The sequence below is a fragment of the Barbus barbus genome (assembly GCF_936440315.1).
Source record: "Barbus barbus genome assembly, chromosome: 47".
Classification (NCBI taxonomy): Eukaryota; Metazoa; Chordata; class Actinopteri; order Cypriniformes; family Cyprinidae; genus Barbus; species Barbus barbus.
This window is the reverse complement of record NC_136725.1, coordinates 17,808,189-17,833,407: the sequence shown is the minus strand read 5'-3', so window position 1 is coordinate 17,833,407 and position 25,219 is coordinate 17,808,189. Positions and strand designations below refer to the sequence as shown.

The window sequence follows — 25,219 nt, the reverse complement described above, 5'->3', positions numbered from 1 at the left end:
ACATTTGCTGTCAGGTTGTGGAGGGAATACCTTAAATAAGTCTAATTTCTGCAAATTGTAATGCAAACTGAATACATTTAGTGGGGATAGTTACTTGGTTGTATACATAAATTTATACATATACATATATTAATTATTACTTTTATATTATTATTAGTACTATTATTTATGTATTTATTATAAGTAGATATTTATTCTTCAAAGTAGTAGAAATTCAAAATTTTTGCTATCATGGTGGGGACTTTCCATTGTCTTTTTTTAAAAGGAGCTACTAATTTGTTTTTTATCCTTTAACCCTCAACACACGCACACACATATATATATATACATTATATATTTCAATGCAATGAAGGTGCGTTAAGTGCATTAAAATGTGCATGAAGTTAAACACTTTGATAGAAATATATAGTATAAGCTATATGTAAATTGATCAATTTATACAAAATATGTAATTTATCATGCTATACATTTCTATAGGAATCGTAAAGGCTGCAGTTTTGCGCTTAAGTGATTATTCAGAAGATTAAAGTGGTGACATCAGAAGCGTTGACACCGGCAGCTTTCCATTGGTTTAGTGCAAACGTGATGACATGAAAGGGAGTTGGAGCTCCAAGTATAAAACTCCAGCAGGCGCACAAACCCACGCAGCGCGCGGACTGAAGGACTGAATCACTGCTTCTCTTCTGCCGAATCCACCCTTCATCATCATACTAATCATCCAGCATGAGTGAGGTGAGCTTTCCTCATATATTATAACCCTCGGTGCACGATGCATCACTCTACTGTAACGAGCTAATGGGGTTTCCCTAGGAGGAAATTCTCCTTCAGTGTTGGGGAGACCTGAAAATGCTACATTAAAACAATGCCTTGAACTTCCTTTGATTGCAGTCTAATATATCACCGTTTGCGGAGTTTGAGCGCATGCTTTCTTCACTACAACTGCAAAAAATCGTTTGAAAAACTGAAATGGCACCCATTTATCAAAGCTTAGAAGAGCGCGACGTATTGGGGATATTGTTCTGTTGCATCTGCGCGCGCAGGCAGATAGTCGAATCAGCATTATCCACGCTTTGATTAATGATGCAACAAATGACAGCTGTCAGTTAAACTCTAACCTGGGATGACACTGTGATGTTTATTGATGATAGTAAATTTGCTCTCATGATCTTTCGAATTAGTCGAATTTGTAGTATTTTGATGCACCAAATGCTTTTGATAATGTTTGCATAAATAAATATGAATATGTATTTAGAATTAGTTTCAGCTTTTACTTAGCTACTATATGCACATGGAGCCACCACAGATAGCCTAGTTTTTTATGCATTTTTCGCCTAGCTGTCTGGACTCTTTTTATGGCTGATCTTTTTGGGACTTATCTTTCAATTAGGGCTGAGTCTAATTTTTAAACACAGCCGTTTAGTAGGCTATTTCGTTCGGACCTTTTTAATACATTGAATCGTTTTGACTTGTTCTGTAAACCAGTTCATTTTAAAACTGTTTTCGATTCAGCAACGCACTGATTCATTAAACAGAGAATAGTTTCTTTGTGGACATATCCGACTCGTAATCATCTGGTTTAGAAGCTCACTCAGTAAACCGAGAATCAAAAAAAAAATTTTTTTTCTTGTAATTCCCTGTTCGTATCCCCACTGACAACCTAAAACCCTCTGTTAGATTCGCAGTGGTCCATGATTCACCGACTCATTGAACCGATATGGCAAAAAGTAGCCTAAGCAGCAGTTAACAAATAATAACAGATTATGACAGTTTAATAAACAGAGTTCGTTTTAATGAAGAAAATTAATTTAGCCTACCTTAAAATAGCCTACCTTTTGCTATTGTATTAAATGCTAATTATATTTAGGTTCTAAATGTGCTCTTGTTTTTTAATGAGCTGACTCGTGGCTGCAATAAACTTAACTATTAGACATGAAATGACAAACAACAATTTAGCTATATACTTAACTGGAACGTTTTAGAACCAACGCGTGCCAGGGATTTGTTTGTTCGAAAGAACCGATTCCAGAAATGATTCAGACTTGCACGCGCTCGAAATGCCCGAAGCGCGCGCGTCTTGTCTTTGATAGTGAGCGCGCGCGTGCGTTTGTGCATAGTGCGCGCCGACCCACTGCAGCATCAGTGGATGAGGAGCTTCCCTCACAGCAGGAGCAGGAAATGTAGGAATGTTATATAAATGATCATTTTAGTCTAGATTAAAAACATGCCTGAACGTAGTATTTGCTAAAAGAGCTCAATAAGGCGTGAGGTGTAGGATACTGCACATCTTCAAACAAATCTGCTGGCCCATTCTAGCATATCTGTCAGTTAAATGAACAGAGGAAGCACATGGAATTCAGAAATGCTAGATAGAGCCGGATAAGCTGGGAACTCCTCCATGCAGGTGCTAGTGGAGTATGGACTTCATACAACACTCTTGAATAATTTAAGATCTTCCCTTGACCTGTCCCAGCAACGTTCTTCTCACTTAAGAGCCAAAATAAAGATTTTCACAGTCTCTTACAAATTTAGACTGGCTGAAGTGTTTGCATGTCCGGGAATATTGCTGGAATTCCAGAGATATATGGAGGCATATGTATAGCTAAATTCAATTTGCAATGTAATATGCAAAATGGCAATGTATTTCTTTATTTAAATTGACATTTTCCCATTCATATGTGCAACATTTAGTGCAAAATGAAAATTCTATTTAAATTTGCCATTTTCTACACTAGTTTTAATATGCAAATTAAAAACATATTTTAAAGCTTTATAAGTTGCAAAATGAAAATGTATTACCCAAAATTGATTAGATATGTTTAACATCTCCAAGCAAAAACTGTAGCAAAATTATAATTTAAATGCTGTTTTTCCTAAATGCATTTAGATTTAGGGAATTGCACTTGGGATTGCATTTTCATCATGAGACCGCGTGATAATTGTAGCAAAATGCAATGAGAGTTTCAAAATGCATTCTGAGCCAAAGGTGCAGCAAAAGGGTAGCAAAACGGTGATTTAAATGTCTTTTATTTTTCTTAAATGCATTGACACTCACATATATGACGTTTCAATTGCATTTTCATTACACCGCGATGAATATAGTTTAAGTCATTGTGGATTTGAAAATGCATTCTGAGCCGAACACGCCCCCTAGCTGTCAATCATTACATCAAGGTGGGGCTCGGCAACAGGATAGGTCAATATTCACCATTAACCAAATGCTTTTCACCTGCCTGAACATCTCTCACCGTTTACATGCGGATTGATGCACATAAGCAAACACACAGTGCTATTCTATCTTACCTTATATTTTATTACTCTTTTATTTTTAATCCGTAAAATAGCGCGTGTTCCGTGGCACCTGAACAGGCACCATTTTACATATTGCATTGTCATTTTGCATATTACATTGCAAATTGAAAATATCTTCCATAGGAGATATGGGTGGGAACGAGGAAAACGCAGGTGGGCAGAATCCTAGATATCCTCATTATGGACTCAAAACAATATACCCTAACACAATAGCTAGTATTTTATTCTTAAAGGATTAGCTAACCTGAAAATTATTATTTAATTCATGATGTTCATTGCCTGTTTTATTTTATTTAGTCTTTGAATCATATGAACCACATTTACAATACATTTACTCGTATTGGGGTTTGGTAGCCCCAGTTTCAAGTTGGAAACAGCTTTTAAATAGCATGAGGGTGTGTAAAAAAAAAAAAAGAGAGACTGCAAAACAAAACAGCTGTCCTGTTTACAAGAGTCTGTCTGAATTTGAGGGGGAGCGTTAGGAGCAATGGAGGATTTGATATGTGTATTTGGAGTGTAATCTCTTATGCCTGAAATGGGCTCTGTGACACATTTACCTGATTAGTCATTGTTTAAACAGGGATTTAATAATTATGCAGTGAAAATACACCGCACATGCAGACTGATGAGGTCAGACAAAGACATCAGGATTAAGCACAATCACCGATGACCTCCACTGATGTTAGTATGGATTGATTGGTCTTTCCGACATTTGAGAGAGGAGAAATCACTTTTTCTCTTTGCCTTCCCATTATTCCCAGAAAAGCTACGGAATGTGGGTATGGTGCTAAATCCAAAAGGTCCAGATTTGGAGGGCAGACCAGAGATTGAACTGCTGTCCACACTGAGATATTAAGCGGATTTGTAGATGACTTTTGTTGCTGTGTAGGATTATGTAACACAGGGTGGATTTGGATTTGAACCATAATAGGGGTACGCTTCTGACATCTGGTATAAAGGCCGTCTTCAAGTGCTCCTGGGAAGTTCTTGCGTGTGGATCAGAAGACATAATTGAAGTGTGAAGTGTACTCAAGTGGTTTTAGTCAAAATAAATTGAATGAGATAAGTAATTTTATATGTTTTCTATTGTTTCATCTTAGTGAAGCATTCTTTGTGCTAATGCAAAAAATAAAAAAAATAAAAAGCAAACTACTGCTGCTTTTAAATAAATATAATAAGCTATATATAATAAGAATAATAATACAATATATGTGTGTGTATATATATATATATATATATATATATATATATATATGCACAAGATACAGTCTTAGCTTATTGGGCCATGTTGCTAATATCTGCAGGCTTTCATGGCTGGTAAAAGTGTACATATGTGCTCATTTTTTGGATTAAAAGGTGATTTTGATGTTGGTGTTACATTTGCAGTAGAGTTGCTGCAGGGCTAAAAAATAATGTTGGAAGACGTTTTGTAGAATGAGGGTTAAAATATGCAAAATAATGCAAAATAACTTGGTTACCCTTGTAAACAATGCGCTAGATCTATGAGGAGCTACATCTGAACTGAGCAGCTCCATGTGCTATGGTGAACGCAGCTATGAACTTGACGGAGATCAAAAGCAACTTATGGCCCTCGAGGTGCAAACACTGGATGTAATCAGGCCTGACAATTGATTTTTATACATTATGGCCCAGCGCTTCTGCATCTTCCACACGGATAAAGAGGAAATGCGCGCTCGACTGTGCGCATGGGGGAACCAGACTGCACACGCATAAACAACGACCCCCCAAACGCGCTGCACACGGCGGTCGGGGGCACACGGTTCTGTTCCTCCTGCTTGTTTATGTCTTCATCTTCCTCTCGCTGCATTAAACATCCGACGGCGCGGCACTAGATCTCAGATCCCGCATTGCACGAGAGCAGATTTACTGTTTATTTCCTTGGTCAGTTGCCCTGAGCAGACTCCAGAGCAAACTCTCCTGCAACTCAGCACTGCACTTGTTTCCCTGATGTATCAGCAATGTGTACACAGTATTGAACCGCCTGTCAGAACCTGGAGCCATTATCAGCAGAAAGGGATTTGTGCCGCTCGCTCCTCAGAAGAGGCTTGGGGTTTGAAGGGTTATTGATTCATGGAAAGCGGCAATGTTGAAATACTGGCATAAGAAAGGATGGTTGGCAGACTGACTGTGTCCGTCTCACCTTTTTGAACCCCCAATCTGCAGATTAAAGGCGTTTGTAAGTGAATTACATCCACCCTTGGAGGACAGTGATGGACAAATTTGAGCATACAGACAGACGCTCACATGCAAATTTGATCTAGTTGCTGACAGCAGAAGACAAGACCAGCTCTTAAGCCAACCGCCTACAAAACTACTCAATCACCAGAGGGGCTGTAGACCAGTTGACAATGTCTTTTGACTCCAAGTGATGAAGCAAATGACAGAAATCTGTTTAAAAATAACATTTAAACATTCTTAAAAAGGAAATCTTGAGAAGCAAAATTGCAAGCTATTAACCCTGTAAAACCTGACTTATAAGAAAAAAATTGAACTGTTTTTTGAGCCTTTAGTCAAAATATTTACAAAATATACAAAAAAGTTTCCATCTGTTTGTGGAGTACAATATTTGATATATCAGTGTTTAATCGCTCATATAATATAGGCAAATATACTCAAAGAGGGAAAAAACACAAAATTTTTATTCAGAGGCTCAAACTGAACAAAAATATGCAATTTGGTGCTGATATTTATATGGCCAAAAGGTAAGATGAAATTGTTATAGTTGGAATGTAAATCAATGAGAAATTTCTATCAGCGTTATTATAGCTAAAACTAAAACTAAATTAAAACCTTTATATATATATATATATATATATATATATATATATATATAACCATTATAAAACTTATTTCATCTAGTCGCTGTACTTGATGTATATGAAATTAACTAAAACTAACACTGAAATAAAAATTATACATATAGGCTATATTGATGTATAAAACTACTAAAAGTAAAAAAATGCTTAAAATTTAAATGGAAAATATAAAAATAAAAAATGATTCAAAATATGAATAAAAACTATAATAGTATCTCATTGATACAGAAATAACACTACCTCATAGCAGTGTAACAGACTATTTACATAAAATGCATATAAATATCTTACGATTCAATGCAATACAATGATGATTGAAAGACAAAAAAAAATTAAATAATCAAAAGCCTATATTTGATGCTCAACATTTTTGATAATTTAAATGCCTTAGATGATTGTATATCAAATATGACACATAGGGTACAACTTGTTTTCAGAAAATATATCTTGTATAATGTCAGTCTTTCTTATACCAGATTGTCTTGTTTCATGCTTAAATGAGTATTTAATTTGTTGCAAAATCCAAATAACAGCCATTGTAAAGAAATAAAATAAAAAAACCTGTATGACGTGCACCTAGCTTTAGGGCCCGTTACATGATAGGCTGTATAAATATCTCCCAACATGTCAAATTGTAAAGCGTCGGATGTGATCCGTTCCACTTTAAAGCTCATGAAATGCTCGCTCAATCTCTGCGCCTGCTTCATAATGTCTGATGCATCACCTGCATCCGCTGTGTGATGAATTACGTCCACAGTAATGTGTCTGCTGTTTATCACAGTCATGTTTGTGATTCACCATCCCCTCAAACCATAATCATTCTGACAACACACACAGATTCTGCTCGGATCCCTGGTAATCCCTCTAAACTGCCAGAGAGAGTCCGACTGCAGCTCTCTGCCCAGCCTCACCGCTTGAGCAGTAATCCCTGCAGCCGCTCTGAAAGGGAAATATCACTGAACAGGATAGAAAGAGGGACGAATGAATGAAATAATATTGATATTATCGCAGTGGTGCATATTAGGGCAATAGGAGGATTAGATGTGGATAGAGAGAAACAAACAGACCATTAAAGAGTCTATGAAGAAGATTTTACCGCACACGTCTAGTGTCTGGCTCAAGTTGCACTCAAAGCTGCACTCTGGTTTCTACACTGTTCACTGCTCCCTGCACACTGAACAGTGGATATCAATCAAATTTGGTTGTCTGATATTTTGAGTATGATGACAAAATATATATACTTTTTAAAATAATTTAGTGAAAGTGACATGTGGCCAAGTATGGTTACCCATATGGTTAGAATTTGTGCTCTGCATTTAACCCATCCTAAGTGCACACACACACACCTGGAGTTGGGGGTTCGTTGCCTTGCTCAAGGGCACCTCAGTCATGGTGTTGAAGGTGGAAGAGAGCACTGTACATTCACTCCCCCCACCTATAATTCCTACTGGACCTGAGACTTGAACTCGCAACCTTTAGGTTTTAGCAGCAATAACTTGATGTAATCGTTCTGTATGACTTTATCAGTCTCTCATATCATTCTGGATGAATTTTGGCCCACTCTTCTTTACAATGTTGCTCCAGTTTATGTTGCTCCTCTAACTCTAAGCTGTCAGATGGATGGCCTCATATTTTACTCTAGAATATTTTGGTATATAGAGTTCATGATCGATTCAATGCTTGTGAGGTGCCCAGGTTCTGTGGCTACAAAACAAGCCCAAAAACATCAGACCTCCACCAGCATGTGTGTTTTTTTGGTATGAGGAGTTTGTGTTGATGTGCTCGTTAGGTTTTCACCAAACGTGCTGCTGTGCATTATGGCCAGACATCTCCACTTTGGTCTCGTTTGTCCAAAGTACATTATTATAGAAGTCTCATGTTTTGTTCAGATGCAACTTTGAAAACCTAAACCATGCTGCCATGTTTTTTTAGAGAGAAGAGGCTTTCATCTGGCAAGCCTTCCAAATATGCCATACTTGTCTCATATTTTTGTAATTGAACTTTATTATTTAACACGTTAACCAAGGCCTGTAGAGTCTGCAGTGAAGTTCTTGGATTGTCTGCCATTTCTCTGAGCGTTACATGGTCTGATCCTGGGGTGAATTTGCTGGGATGTCCACTCCTGGGAGGATTGGTGTCTGTTTTGAATGCCTTCCACTTGTGAATTATCTTCATCACTGTGGAATGATGGACTTCAGTTTGTTTGGATTACTCTTCCGAGATTGATGGCAGCAACAATTGCTTCTCTAAGATCATTGCTGATGTCTTACCTCTTTGGCATTGTGTTAACACATACCTGAAGGCTCCAGACCAGGAAACTGCCAAAACTTGCTTTTATAGAGGTGCTCACACTTGCTGATGATCAGGCATTTGATTAGCAGTGTCTGACTGCTACTTAATTCCTATGTTAACAGGAAGGGTGTCCTAACTTTGTCACACATGGCTTTTCCATCTTGGTTTTATTTTGTTAATGACAAAATTTTAAGACCTGACAAGGACGAGATATTTTTTAATGATGTCTTTATATGGAAAATCATGGAATTCAATAGGGTGTCCTAACTTTTTCACATGACTTTTTCACAATACTTTAAAAATATTATATAAAATATCTAATATATTTATATATCTAATATATTACATATAATATCAAGCATTGGAAATAATATTCTGTACCTGAAACACATTTTAGTGTAAATGTCTTCTTTCAATTTTTAATGATAAACTGTATATTTAAAAAAAAAAAAAAAAAACTTGTCATGTTAATTAAGCTGAATTCAGAATTGCTTTAATTTATTTTATTTTTTAAGACAAATATTTTTTGTAGTACTGAGATGGCACGCAGTGACTGGTGGGTAAAATTCCTGTGGCATGATATTGATGAGAGATTTTGAAATCTCTCATAAGATGGTGGATGGGGCGAATGGGGTGTGCTTTATTTTTCTGACTTGTTCTGCCGGGTGGTAGAATCTTCCTGCCATAGAAGTGTGCTGCGTGAAGGATGGGGGCACGTGTCAGGGCAGAAGGAAATACCCCTGCAGTGGTATCCTCCTCTTATGCGGGGAAAGGGAGGCGTGTGGTGGGAGGCGCCTGAAGGCAGGCTGCTGCCACCGCTAATGTCGCTAAATATTTGATGAGGAGTTCATGCAGTCGCCGTCATTAGTCTTGCTTGGATTATCTCAGCAGGAAAAATAGATTCTATTATCGCAAAATTCATGTACAGGATGGTGGAAAAGGAAGTAAGCCTATGAAACAGGATGTACATGTATCAAGACGGCCAATAAAAGCAGCTGCCAATCATTTGTACTCGTTTCCTCAAGTGTGATTAGCTATTCACCTGTCTTTCTCTGTTTTCCCCTGATTTTGTGCTCTCGTTCTGTTTTCCCCATCGTAATGTTTATTCATTAGGCATGTTGAACAATAAAACAGAGGCGCAGATTTCTGGAACAGTGTGTTGCCTCAGCGCTAGTGCGATTCCTGGAGATAATATTGTAAATCACACAAACTCTTCTGCATTGAGCAGCATATTATTTTAGTTGAGTCGTAAACTGAGCTCAGAAGACGCCCTGATATACGAATCCATATCAATATGCAAATTTGCTCTGGCACAAGAATAACTGACCTTTCAGGAAGTTCGTAGCAAATTGATAACTGGAAACTGATATATGGACATCTAGTCAAAATAACAGATAGGAATATATAGTAAAATGTTCACCTGGGGAGTGCCCTGATCACCCTAGCAACCACCTGGAAACATGCCAAACAACCACTCAAAACACTCTAGAAACTGCATATCACTGTGCTAAAACACACACAACAATACCTTAGAAACCAATTAGCACCATCATCTGCTAAATCCAAAGCATTCATATTTCTCTTGAGAAAATATAAAGCTAAATAAAAAATGTATTTTATGTTATAATTAAAATCCTAGGATTATTTATGGGAATCAGATAAATTCATACTGCACTCCACTCCGTTTTATCAGGCAAATAATGTATTTAAATAAAAAAAGAGATCTAAATCTATTATTATATACACTATAATTAAATAATTATATGCCTGTTTACAAGTAGATTTATGATATAGTTATAAACATCTGTATAAAAAATAATGCATTTGTATATGTAAATTTATATAATAATATATATATATATATATTTTTTTTTTTTATTGTTTTCTTTATTATGTTCACTAGGGGACCGATAAAACGATAAATTACGAGATTGGATCGAGATGCAAGATTGTCATTTAATATTTAAATTTAGTTTGTCCAATAGAATTAGTTTTCCTGTTAATTTTCTAGTTGATCATTGTATAATTTAAGTTAGCTGTTAATAAATGCATTTAGCAATGCTGCATGCCTTCTTTTTCACTCTTTGATTGCATTTGATTATGAATACTGCTAAGTACAAGAAGTTTCTGTGCCAAAAATCCTTATTTAACCATTAGCAATTAGTGGCAAGCCATCTTTTACACATTTATTAAAGATTTTTTGACTGCAGTTAATATGAATGCTATGGAATACAAGAAATTTCTGTGCCAAAAATAAGTTGCGATCCGTTCCGGCAGCGAGATCTGCTTGGAGATAATCATTTATGGAATCATCAGCATGTGGTTTCACACATTCATCAGTTCATTATTTACGTCCTGCAGTGTTTTCTGGTGGCGAGGCACTCAAACAAAAGCCACCATATGAGTTCCCATCCTCCAGCCTGTTTCCTACATTGTCGAGCATCTGTTAGCCTTCAAATATGACGCATCGGATCCCAGTTTTTTTCTCACCCCTCTTTAGCCGTCTGTGTCCTAGTTGTGTATTTCTCCCTTAAATTCTTAATAGATGTTGAGAACAGCATGGAAGCCTTTCCAAGATCTCGAGCTGCCAAATGAATCTAAAATAGCTCTCCAAATGGCTTCGAATAAAAAAGACAGAATACAGTATTTACGTTTAACACAACAAGAATTTAAAATTTGCTCCTTTTTTGAGTGTGAATCTTTAGTGGGAAGTGTTTGATTCACATTTTTATAGACACAGCTATCAGCTGCATGATTTGTACTCACTGTTGGTTGAAAAAAAAAAGCTTTTTGGAAACCAGAAGAATGTCCATAAATCACCTTTGAGGAGGAAGCTGTCAGCGTTCGGTTCAATGATCGTCTGTAAATGGGGTTTAAAATGCATTTCTATTAATTAGTGAATCCAGCTGTCAGAGTGAGTGGAAATAAACAAGGTTCTTCATTAGCGTTGCAGCAGTGCATGCTCAAACTGCGAGGAGAGTGGCAGTGCCAAGCACAGCTCTGAAGGGCACTGGTGTGCTGAGCTCAGGGCATCTCTGTGGCATCAGGTTCAATTCACTGCAAAGCTTGGATCTGCAGAAGTCTGAGTCTGACACCTGAGTCATGCTTGACATTAGATTTATTGTCCACCCCTGACATTAAATGCCAAGTAAAAGGGTTTTTATTCATATTTTTACATGCCGTAATTCTCAACCGCTGCAGCCCTTTGGGTCCGAGCGTGTTTGTCCACTGAGAAGCAGCAAACATCCTGTTCTCTTAAAGTTTTAATTGCCCCGTGATGTACACATGGGTTTCATTGCCAATCCTTGCTTCACTGCAGCTAATAAAGTTTATGATTGCAATCATCGTTTTCATCATTGTTCATAATGAACACACAATATGGGGGAGGCATATGGCAGTAGAGAAAGAGAGAGAACGAGGAGGAAAACGCTTCATCCAAAACTGCTTCTCTCTGCTCACCGCTTCCAAATGGAGTTGGTGTTTATGCATTAACTAATTATTTCCTGCAGTCATTCTCTCATTAATGTGATTTTGTGTCCCTGCTTTTCTTTCGGATAACTAAGATTGCCGTTTGCATTGTTGGACTGCAGAGGTGAGCCTGGCAGTGCCAGCGAACAGGGAATGTTCTAAGAACACTGGCTAACGTTCTGGAAAGGTTCTTTCAAAGTTATGAACAAATGTTCTTCCAGTAACTTTTACTCAATGTTATGTGGCCTTTAATAATGTACTCAAAATTTTCAAACAAAACATTATTAGTACATTGTTCAAGGTTTTAGTTGGATGTTTATCTGACATTTTTCAAATGTTGCTACTTTTTTACAAATGCTTAAAAGTAACATTCCCACAATGTTTTCAAAATGATAATGTTACTCAATGTTAACGTTCGCATAACCAGGAAAACCATTTTTGAAGTTTTGAACATTCAATAGTAACATTCTCATAATGTTTGCAAAATGATAAAATGTAATGTTCCTTTTACCTTCGCATAACCAGGACAAAACATAAACATATGGACATTTTGAGCATTCTGAGAATTAATGTTTTCATAACTTGAAAAGAGCAAAATGCGTTACTACTGCTGCATTTTTGCTGATTTGAAATATGATACCGAATATTATACCAGTGTTTTTATCGTTAAGAAAACTATTAAATATAATTTTCTGTAACGGAAATCAAGCTAAAATTATATAATATATAAAACTTGAAAAAAACGTTAGAAATGTTGCAACTCACTGAAAGAAATCATTTTAAAGGGATAGTTCAACCAAAAATGAAAAGGGGGAGAACAATTGTTAAAGTCGTTATTTTTGTTTTCTTTGCGCACAAAAAGTATTCTCGTACTTTTGTAAAATTACGATTGAACCACTGATGTCACATGTACTATTTTAACGATGTCCTTACTACGTTTCTGGGTCTTGGAACATTTCAGTTGCGTTGCTGTCTATGGAGGATCAGAGAGCTCTCGGGTTTCATCAAAAATATCTTTTTTTGTGTGTGTGTGTGTTCCAAAGATGAACAAAAGTCTTACGGGTTTGGAACGACATGAGTTTTCATTTTTGGGTGAACTATCCCTTTTAATACAAGTAGTAAAATTACTAAAATTTGAATTAAAGACAAATATAGATGCATCGGATCCCTATATAGAAATATTTAAGAAGAAAACTACTAAAAACATCATAAGTACATAAAAATACTAAAACTAAAATTACAATGAAATTCTTAATAAATACTATAACAGTATATAAATAATATTAAAATAACACTGATCAGAGCATAATTTTGAGTAACAGATTTCTGTAAATAAAGTAATCCTTGCCTACATAGATAGCTGGACGCCGGGTGAACTGACTTGCCTTAAAGTGACTATGCTCAGATGTCCATCTGATTATGTCCATATCTCTCTCTCGCCCTTATTTGACCACACTCAGACTCGCATCTTCACATGCCACACCTCTGACTGACACTTCACTCCAATTAATGTGTTTGTTTGTGTCTCCCCGGAGCCCAATGTAATAATCCAAGTTTAATGGCATTAGCTCGAAGTCTGTGTGGTTTGAGACTGTCAGGACGGAGGGATGTAACCCTGCTGATATTGATTCTGCCAGAAAATGTCTCCCTCTGCTCCTCACTCCAGTTTCCTCACATAAACAGGATTAGAAACAGGAGAGCGTTCCTCTGCAGTGAGGATATTTCCCTCATTTCACCCCTTTCCAAGCAGAAACTGAGGTGGGGCGGGGGTCTCACTGCGGGTTTGTACCTACGCGCGGTTAGAAATGTGTTTGAAAATGAGAAGTGCTGGAGCAGAATAAACTGCCCTGACATACATTAATTCATCCTGACCTTTACACCACGATAAGTGATTTTTATTCTTACCAGCCACGACCAATGAGTCACAGGACACTTTCCGATCGTTGCAAAATTCTGCTCTATGTAACTGTACATTAAACATTCAAATTTTCTTATTGGCTAGGAATGCATCACTTTGTGCAATGATTTATGCAGACAGTTAGCATTGTGAATAATTCTCATGCTGGAAAATGCTGCAACTACACCATCTGGACCCAAAATAATTATTGGAGTATGCTTTAAAAGAAAATATTATTTCAGTCTTTCGACTTCAAAATGAAATCCAGTGTGCTACCTGGCTTTTCTTTGTAATTATTTTAATTATTTGTTACATTTATGAATACCTGTATTGTTTTTCTTTTTTTATATAGAACTTTCTAATATTTCCTCCTGAATCAACATTGAACTGACTTGAGCAGAATAACTATTGTCTTCTGTAGAGGTGCTGCTGAATATTAGTTTCATAATTGAAGTTTACTGTTATTGAACTTTACTGAACCAACATTGAACTGACTTGAGCCAGACAATGACACTATTGTCTTGTTAAAGCTGCTTTACAGCAGAACTTTGTCTGAAATTCGATACAGTTTCAACATTAATTCTCTTATTTTCCTGTTTAATATTGTGCAGCTGATTTGAACCAACTTGACTTGACTGATTGCGAATTTGGGCTCACATTTCAGCATCTATTTAATTTCTCAAGCTTTAATCGTGCAATGTAGCACCGAGCGCATATGCCTTCAACTCTCTACGCTGTATGACATTTACAATGACTGTAATTTATGCATCAGCGCCCTTCTCCATCCTCACAACAGCCACGAAACTGTGCGCTCCACTATCCAGCAGGATGACTTCTTTACATTATTGCAAAGCAATAACCGAGCATTTTGTATTTGGGCAATGTGAAGCGTTCACAGATTTTCCCCTGCCAAACATTCTTATGCAAATTCCACACGTTTATCAGAGCCTGTAAGACAAAGATAGAACTGAACGTAAGAGGATTGATTGAGGTAGAAGGAGACAGAGGAAAAGAGAGAGAGCGACTAATATGATTAAATTGTGCCAGTGTGTGTGTGCTAGTGTGTGTGTGTGGAATAATCCCTCTGCATATAATGACACGCTTTCCACTGTAACCAGATCCATACAGAATGCCATCAGCAGAAAACGAGCGGCACGCGCACACACACACACGCCGAAGAAGATTGCTTTAGCGTCAGAGCATCAAAGCTCTTCTGAAGTGTTTGAAATTCATTGTACACACCAAGTTATTAATTCAGGATATGAAGCACCAAATTGTGATCAGCTAATGAGACCGAAAACTCATCATTCATTGGCTATATGGGATTTCTTCAGAATATATCCACAGACATTAATCTCGGTTCTATTTTTGTTTGTTTACAGAGACAAGAATCCGGATCAGCTGGAAACATCAAACCCTCAGGTGGACAAGGTATAATTCACTACTTTTATTATCTGGATAAAGTCATGACAGAGTCTTTTGCAAGTTTTCATTACTTCTCCTTCTCTCTTACACAGTGCAAACAATATTTGTAGACTTTGCAGATTTTATGTTTGAAGGTAAATGTAGATTAGTAAAGAAATGTGTGCAATTAAAGGAATAGATCTCAAAAATGAATCGGCCTCATGTTGTTTTAAATGACTTTTTCTTACGGTTATGCTAACACCTCATCATCATCATCATCATCATCATGTTGTTCTTATCATGATTGAAAAATTTGGAATTTAAGTACTGCTGAAAACACTTAAACACTTTTAACGCATTAACTGACATTAACGTAAAGAGATAGTTCACCCAAAAATGAAAATTACCCCATGATTTACTCACCCTCAAGCCATCCTAGGAGTATATGACTTTCTTCTTTCAAACAAATACAGTCAGAGTTATATAAAAGCATGTCCTGGTGCTTCCAAGCTTTATAATGGCAGTGAGTAATGGTCGAGATTTTGAAGCAAAATAAAGTGCATCCATCCATCCATCATAAAAGTACTCCACAAGGCTAAAAAAGGCTTCTGAAGTGAAGAGATGCATTTGTATAAGAAAAACATCCATATTTAAAACTTTATAAACTGTAATCTCTAGCTTCCGCTAACTGTCGTATGTGTGTTCACAAGAGTGGTGTTCCAGCGGATGACGTTTTGGACGTAGGCGTAGCATACGCTCCGGTGAGAATATGCTAAGTTTTGTTTACAGCAAAACTTGTATTATATCGAAATCCTTGGACACTTTTCTTTACAAATCCTCATTTTGTTCTTCTAATACATGACCTGTGTTTTGTTTTGCTCTCTCCTATGTGCTTATGTGTTCGTCACTTCTCACCGTAGCTCATGCTATGCCTACGTCCTAAAGATCATCCGCTGGAATGCCACTACGACAGTAGTCTAAGCCTCAGACGTCATGCCCACGGAACGTTGGCTAACCGTCTGATGTATATGGCACACTTATCTGGAAACACTTCAGAAGTTTCAAAGTCGTCATCGGATTGGTTGAATTATACAGGATTTCCGGGAGACGTGTGTGTCGCGTTCTTTAACGTTCCGCCTGGAAACAAAACTGCCGTGGTGCCAAACCCCTTCACGAAAGAAGAAAGCCGTCGTGTTTACAACTGATGACGAGCGCTATATATACGAAACTTTTAAAGCATAGAATCTTTAAAATATGTCCCAGAGTTTTACACACCGGTCTGTTATTGTGGCGACATTTCCATGCCCCTAAACACGACGTGGAACAAAACAAAACGTGATTGGTTGCTTTACCTGTCAGGCATATGGCCTCTTGGGCGGGCCCAAGTTCCCAGACCTTCAGCCGTCAGTCTGAAGGTCTGGCTACGCGAGACTACTACGACAGTTAGCAGAAGCTAGAGATTACGGTTTATAAAGTTTTAACTATGGAAATTTTTCTTCCACTTCAGAAGGCCATCATTAAGGCCCTGGAGCCGTGTGGAGTACGTTTTATGATGGATGGATGCACTCTATTTTGCTTTAAAATCTCAACCTCTACTCACTGCCATTATAAAGCTTGAAAGAGCCAGGATATTTTTTTAATATAACTCTGAATGTATTCGTCTGAAAGAAGAAAATCATATACACCTAGGCTGGCTTGAGGGTGAGTAAATCATAGGGTAATTTGCCTTTTTGAGTGAACTACCTCTTTAAAAGTGATTTGACATTTACTAAAGAGAGATTTGACATTTGATGTTAACTTAAAATGAATTTAACATTTGAGACATTTGTTTTAGTATTTAATCTTTGTTAACTTTAGTTAATAAATACAACTGTTCATTGTTGGTTCATGTTAGGTCAGGACTATTAAACAATATCAACAGATTTTAATTTTAATAATGCATTAGCAAATGTAGAAATAACTAAGTTCAATAAATGTTGTACAAGTATTTTTGGTAACACTTCACTTAAAGCCTTTATGTATATTGCATTATAAAAGTAGTTCCAATGCATTAATTATGGCTTGTAAGGCACCTTATAATGCATTGTACAATCTCGTGAATAATTGTAACCACGATTAATACGTTATATAATACTTATCAATTCATTGTTACACTATGCATTTTAAATTCGGCTATAATTATCTATGACAACAAAATATAATGCATTACAATGCATATTATAAATAATTATAATGCATTAAACCCTTTAATAACCCTTTATAATGCATTATACATAAAGGCTTTAAGTGTTACCTTACTGTAAAGTGTTTACATTACATTTATGCATTTTTTCAAAATAAAGTTGAAGATCACAGCAGCTTTGTGTGAGGAACAAAATTAAATTTTCAAAGTTATTTTTTAAAAATGCAAATATATGAGTGAATACACTTAAACGTAGCTCTTTTTGACTTTTGAAAGTCATATGAGTTTAGAACAACATTAAAGGGAGTATATGACAGAATCACTCATTTTTGATGAGTCCTTTAATTTCAGGAATACACTCTTTAAAATAAAGGTTCCAAAAGAGAGTTTTTGTAGCAATGCCATAAAAGAACCATTTTTGGTTCCCCAAATAACCTTTCAGTGAACAGTTCTTAAAAGATCCTTTTTTTTCTAAGTATAAAGAGCCTTTTAATAATCTAAGGAACCAAATTGTCTACTATAAAGAACCTTTTGTGCAATTGAGAATTTTCATGGATGTTAAAGGTTCTTCTTAAAATGACTGATGCCACTAAAGAAACCTTTATTTTTAAGAGTGTGTATCTTTTCATGTCGTACAGCTACTGCAGAGCACAAAGGGCTATGTAATGGTCAAACCATGAAAAAAGCAGGATCAAGCCTGACTGCAGAACTGCAGTGCATAATATCGATCCAATACACAATGTGTCGTTCCCACAGACCCCTCTAAGAAGGACGTCCCAGCTGAGGACTTTGACATCGACATGGGCGCCCCTGAGACGGAGAAGGCAGCCGTCGCCATCCAATCGCAGTTCAGAAAGTTCCAGAAGAAGAAGCAGGTGGTGAAATCATAATCGCGCCCATGCAGGGCGTTCCTGGCCCCACGCGGGCCCAAAGGCACCATTAGGGCAGGGAGTTGCATGTCAGATAAACAGCACTATTGTCGGGTAGGGGGTCATGGGTTGATTAGTGGGGGTGAGGGTGGGGGCAGATGAGAGGCGAAGAGGCAATTTGCCTTTTGCTATCATCTGTTAGGAATAAAATGTGATATTCTGGTTCCCACTAGTACAGATTTTTTCAATACAATACTTTCCTTTTAAAATTCTTTTGTTATTTTTTGATAAATACGAACAGATCCATCATTAATGTTAAGGTGTTTGAAAATATCCACCTTAAAATGTTAACCAATTGTGTGACAGTATTTCCTCTGTTTAAGACCAGAAACCAAGGGTATTTATTGCCAAATGATCAAGAATGTTGCTCAAGGAAACATCCTGAATGGCATCTGAATCTGAATCTTTCACCTATGTTGTGTTTTATATATTGTCTATATAGATGAACTGATATTGTGTTTGTGGTTTATCATTATTTATCATTACCAGTCAGTGTTTTTGTCAGAAAGCAGTGTATTGTAATATTCCTGACTCCAAACTGTTGGAAATAATTGTATGTGAACTCAATAAATATTGGGATGACCTCAATGACTGATGGGTTATTTCAGCATATTTTTGAATACCATTTGTTTATCTTTCAACACTGTGTCCAAAACCTTTCAAAAGGTTGTCCAATGCTTGCATAACATCATACTTCATCTGGTTTTTGAAGGCAGCATAACATATCCTTTAGGTTTTAAGACAATGATATGCCAAATTCTTGTATATTTTGTTCAGAACTGGTTCAATAAAAAGACAAGAAAAGACACTAAATATTTAATTAACTGTTCTCGCACATGCATTTTTCCAGCCAAATCTGGCAGAGAAAAGATTTGAGAAAGTGTATTTGGAAAAACTCAGGCACTGCTTCACCCAAAGATGCCAGAAATTCGAATGGCTTGGAAATAAAATGAGAAAAAAATCATATCTGTTGTATCTATATCTTCAGTCAACAATCATATCTGTTGTATTAAATCATGTCTATACTGAAAGTGTATTTAACATACACTAAATCTCTAAAACAGCTTTTGGAGCATTTTCAGGAAATGTGTTACAAGTACAACATTTATAAATAAAGCATAATAATAATGTATAAATAATGTAAAATCTTTACATGTATTTCTACAACACTATATTGTAAGCATGTCACATTTAAAAAGAGTTGTTCTGTGATCTGCTTGTATTCAAGATCTTTGAATCTTGAAAAGAGACACTGTCTTGAACACTTGCCCAATAAGTACAGTGGTCAAGTGGAGAGAGTGATTTTTTAAATGAACACCAGACAAACACAAAACTATCCTGTTACTTCCCACTCGTCTCTCCAATAGGTAACCCTTTCCTTTTCCAGTTATAGCCTATTCCTTTGACCTCTTCCTCTTTGCTAACGCCTCAGCTATTTCTCTTTCTACAACAAATCTCCGCGTGCTCACTCTTTCTTCACCATCAATAAATGTTGCGTCGGTTCTTTCAGACGGTTCTGAAAAGATCACTGATTCGAGTTTGAATCAGTTTATCTTGGAAATTAAATAGAACATTTTATAATTCAGTATTTAGTGTAAATTTTATGTTCAAATTTGGTGTTAATTGGGGTTGGCAATTAATGCAAAAACCCTGGTATAATTATGAATTATGTAATTAAAAGTCATTATTAGTGAATTAATAATTGGGGAATTCAGGAAATTGCTAAATCCTTTACAAATTCCATATCTGATACATTGAAATATACAGAAATCATATGATTCTGTGTCCAGTCACTTGGTTATCTCCTTAATATTCACTGTGCATTAGAGTAGAAGCCAACTAGTTTCCTCAGGCGGCACCTTCATTCAAATTGCTATCCGTTAAGGCATCGATTGGGCAGTGAGGCCACTGATTCTGTTTTGGACACCGCCATTGTGATGAATTCTTTCTGGATCCAAGTCTTGGTTTATTGATCTGTGAAAGTGATTAAATTAATTAGGCCTGCTTTAATGAGTTAACACTCATTTAAAATAGAGAGAGAGAATGAGAAGACAAGCCCATTTCATCAACAGCTTGCTGACTATTATAATCTTCTAAAACTGTGCTGTATTTGACTGTTTTATGGTGTCATTCCAGTGTGTGCAGCAAACGCTGAGCTCTGTGAGTCATGTATAGGAGGTTTCAAAGAGATTCAGAGAAAATCCCCCTCATGGGTCTAATTACGGTAGTTTTTCTGTTCAGAACCACATGCTGAGGTCTGACAGGTTCATTAGGTTTCAGCTGGGCGGGGGTGTTATACTCTGATGTACGCAGTAAAGGAAAGAAAACAAAGGGATTCATGTTGATCCAAAAGCTATTGCTCACACGGGAAAAACATTGAGATGAAACGTGGATTAATCTGTATGGCTCACAACCAAAGTGTGAAATACACACTGAAAATAATGTGAGCAGTCAGACAGCATGTGTACACAAAACCGGATCAAGTTTTGCAAGTCCACATACAAAAGCGATGTTCTTACCACCATATTACTTTTATTATATCTGAATATCCCTAAATATCCAATAAGGAAAAGTGCTTGACTTGATGTTCCATTTTCAGTGAGGTTAACTGGAAGTAAATATTAGCCTTGATTTTCACAAATTTTTCATGAGTGAAGCTATGTTTTCAATGGCATACAGTATGCGAATATTACAACTTAAATTTGGTCAAAATGCACAGTATAGAAATATTAGGCTATATGCCAGGGGTGGCGAACTCCGGGCCTGGAGAGCCGCAGCCCTGCAAAGCTCAGCAGCTCCAACCCTAATTAAAACCCACCTGCCTGTAGCTTCCTAGTAACCGTTCAGACCTTGATTAGCTTGTTCAGGAGTGTTTGATTAGTATTGAAGCAAAACTCTGCATGGCTGCGGCTCTCCAGGACCAACGTTCGCCACCCCTGCTATATGCCATAATGCAATGTGCTCAACTTGACGTTTTTAATGTTTTTGACATTTTAGTTAATCAGGTTTCCATAAGTAAAAATATTTTTGTACACAAAATGAATAATGCAAAATAACAATTTTTATTTCCAACATGACAACAAGACTTGACCTCACTTGCACTCTGATGAAGTCATGTGACAGTGTGCTACTCTTTTGGAGTGCCTAGTTTTTATAAAAAATACTATGCAGTATACTGTATACTACATAGTATTCATCAAGTTAGTGTTTTTTTTTAATATAGAAAACTATATGCTTTTTTAGCTTTTATGCTAAAAAATGCTAGCTAATGCTAATGTTTATAATGGTGCTAAACAGCATTTACACATCCATAGGCTGCCACGCCATAAAGCTCCATCTCGATTTGGGGGAAGGGGAAGTGGTGTGTGGCCAAGTATGGTGACCCATACTCAGGTATGGTGTGCTCTGCATTTAACCCATCCAAGTATACACACAGTAGTGAACATACACCTGGAGCAGTGGGCAGCCAATGCTGCGGTGCCCGGGGAGCAGTTGGGGGTTTGGTGCCTTGTTCAAAGGTCTCACCTCAGTCGTGGTATTGAGGGTGGAGGGCAATCCCTGCTGGACACGAGACTCGAACCCACAACCTTCGTGTTACAAGTCCAACTCTCTATCCATTAGGCCCCGACTTCCCTAAGTTTTTGAAAGTTCATTAGTAAGCGATCTTTATTTCATTTCATTCAGCCCTATTTTGAAGAACGCATCAAGAATTGTGTCCTTCCGTAGCCCACAATCCTTTGCACACATTTCAATTCAGAAAATTTAATTAGCTGAAAATGGATCAACATTGAGCTTGTTAAATTTCGTTAGCTATGTTATGCAAGATAAAAAAAAAAAAAAGAGTATAATATAGGCCTAATATATTCTTAATTTGAATTTTAATGGCTTTTTGTGCCATGACCTCAAAAATAAATAAAATATTTTGAGGCGAAAACATTTATGTAAGCTATTTAGCCTATAGACCATTATTTTAGCTTGAGGTCTAAAAAAAGAGTAGACTATTGGAAGATCAACCCAATGTTTATAATTCATAATATTTTTACAAAACATATTTTGTTTCACATTTTCACACTTTTTAAAGACTGTAGTATACTTAACAGTTTGCCAGTATTCCATAGAGATCACAGCCAAATTGTTCTCAAGCCGAAGCAATGAAGATTAACCAAACAGAATGAGAGGAACGCAGCCAGGTTATTCTTTTCATTCAGACGCCATCAGTGTTGTGTTGCTGACAGCTGTGTGTTTCTGAGGGAGATCAGAATTTAGAACACTGCTGCTTTATTTACGAAGGTGGTTAATAACAGCTGAGCGAGACCGTCTATAAATATGTGCCAGCGACGCTTAATTTGTTGCGCACTTCAGACGAAGATGGAGAATATAGTTGTCACAATGACTAACGTGCTCCCCCATTACCCACCGGGCTGACATAGCACTATCAAACCAATTTCTGTCCAAGTGCTCCAGGAAGAGTGGCTGTCTCCGGCTCTTCACTGAAGCCTCTGAATCAATCGAGCAATTTGAGAGAGTCGCTCGCGCTCTTTGAAGACCACGAGGGAATTCGCACACCAAACTACAGACTGTGAGGTACGGTGGTCTAAAGGGGCTGAACAAAATTGGAATAGTAAACAAAAGATGAAAACAACGCACTTAATTGTTTTTCTGCCAACTAACTTAAGGTGGAGTAGCTACTCCTAAATTATGGAAGAAAATAAGCATTTTCGAGCACGGGTTCCCTCTGGAATCAGTGTGGCATAATTTATGTTGAAGAATAAAACAAGTTTCTTCATGTAACATTAACCAAAGACTGAATCAAAATAATAAAACAAATATATATATTATGTGTTGCTGACTAAATTCAGTTCCAAAATTTCAGTGGTCAGTATAATCATAATACTGCTTTGTCCAGTGAAAATAATCTTCTTTGAATCAGGAGAGAAATATCCACATAAGCACCATTTAGAAAGGAAAACATAAAAGTTACAAAGTAATATGTTATTGGATTTTGATGTGACTTTTTCACCAGAGGAAGTGTTATTAAGGATTATGGGTATTTAAAACCCAGTCTCATTAAAGTGTATATCAATAGCACATGTTTATGTTTCGATTTGGCGTAACGTACTGTTTATACGCAGAAATGGATTTTGGTGTGCATATGATATGCAATGGATAGAATTAGGGTTGTGGGATAGATGCGTATCATGTACGTGAAAACTGCGTATCATATTCACGCCAAATGCCTATCAATACCATGATTTTTTTTTTTTATTTGGCATAGGCCCTACTACTTATACACATTTTCATGAGACCGGGCTGGTATTTAAGTAGTTTAAAGTTAAAATTCCTTAAAGATGGATTTGTACTTTATTCTTAAAAACAGTTTTTTCTTCACTTCATAAGATGTCAATTGATGGACCATGTCATGTGGATTGTTGTGATGTTTTTATCAGCTGTTTGGACTCTCATTCTGACGGCACCCATTCAGTGCAGAGGATCCATTGGATGTAATGAAAACCTCTTCTGATGAATAAAACAAACTCATCTTGGATGGCCTGAGGGTGAGTTCATTTTCAGAAAATGTTCATTTTTAGGTGAATTTTTTTTAAAATAACATTTATTTTGATGTTTAGTCTTTCATCATCAAGAAATTATGACTCACTCATAACTGCAGTTGTTACTCCTGAAACTTTTCAACATTTATGTGACCATTTGTCATCCAAACAGTGTGAATTATAAATTGATTACATATAGAAATCCAGCATATATCATATAGTCCCTTTCAGTTCAGCAATTTGTGGCTTCTTTTGCACTGATTATTTCCATTGTGATATGGACTATTTGTGGTTTATTTCAGTTTCGTGGTGTTCTATTTCTAACTTTTGTTTGCATTGCCAATGTTCTGTTGCCCCCCTTGGGCCACCATAGCTGAGGAAAATCAGCACAACAAGAAGAAAAGGAAAGTTCTGCTTCCTCTCAGGAGGATGTGTGGTTCTACTTTCATTGTGTTCCTGCTGAGCTCTCTGCCTTTCATTTGAGTATGATTTCCAAAACGAAATAGCTCTAGTATTCATTTAGATGATCCAGTGAACAGTTATTCTATCTTTGCTGTGATTAAACCAATAGTTCACCTAAAATGAAAATCATTTCATGTCGTTCCAAACCCTGTATGACTCTCTTTGTTCTGTGGAACACAAAAGAAGAAATGCTGAAGGTTTGTAACGACATAAATGGGGTGAATTATTGCTTCAAGTTCATCTCTCTGAAGTGAATTCCATCTAGGTATGGATATTAAGCTGTTCATTTTCACCGTTCATCACATACACTCAGATCCCTTTATATCCCACAGCAAAATGAAAAGCGTTAACCAAACTGCCAGATTTGTTTAGGGATCAACCTTTTATTAGTCGACAGGATTATCATGGAAAACCTTTTCTGGAGTCTCACAACTGTGAGCACTGTTGAGAAAAAAAAAAAGTGAAAAACAACAAAAACATTTGTAAATGAGTATAGTGAGGACAATAGATTTATCTAATCAAATATAGCGAAATATCATCTCACAATTCTTCATCATAACTCTCCCTGCAAGACAGTTTGGTGCAGAGCGGTAACAATAACATATTGCTACCATACGGCCCATAATCATATAGAACTGCTTGTGGTTCTTTATGAATATTATCATAATTGTTATTCTTTTAGGGGATCTCTTTAGATTGTCTCAGTTTCCCTGTAGTGCAGCATGTCTGCAATGCAGCAAAAATAAATTTAATGAAGATGAGAGAGCGTGCCCTGAAGACACCTTTCTAGTGCACTACATATAGGAGGTGAAAGAGCCACACTGTCAGTGCAGTAGGTGGTCCAGTCTCCCCCGTGCAGCACGCCAAATCAACCTTTCCTTTCACCGCAG

At 36.8% G+C, this 25,219-nt stretch overlaps 1 protein-coding gene across 1 annotated transcript; it reads left to right on the top strand.

Moving 5' to 3' along the window:
• Window positions 1–632: 632 nt before the first annotated feature.
• pcp4a (Purkinje cell protein 4a) lies at window positions 633–18,935 on the top strand. Its single transcript, XM_079411333.1, has 3 exons — window positions 633–732; window positions 15,186–15,234; window positions 18,146–18,935. Exons 1-3 carry the CDS (start codon window positions 724–726, stop codon window positions 18,277–18,279), a joined length of 192 nt encoding a protein of 63 aa, XP_079267459.1. The 5' UTR covers window positions 633–723; the 3' UTR covers window positions 18,280–18,935.
• Window positions 18,936–25,219: the final 6,284 nt, after the last annotated feature.

Excerpts from the sequence above, each read along its gene's own strand:
- pcp4a (XM_079411333.1), top strand. Across the intron at positions 15,235-18,145 it reads CAAACCCTCAGGTGGACAAG|ACCCCTCTAAGAAGGACGTC; the intron begins GTATAATTCACT and ends TCGTTCCCACAG.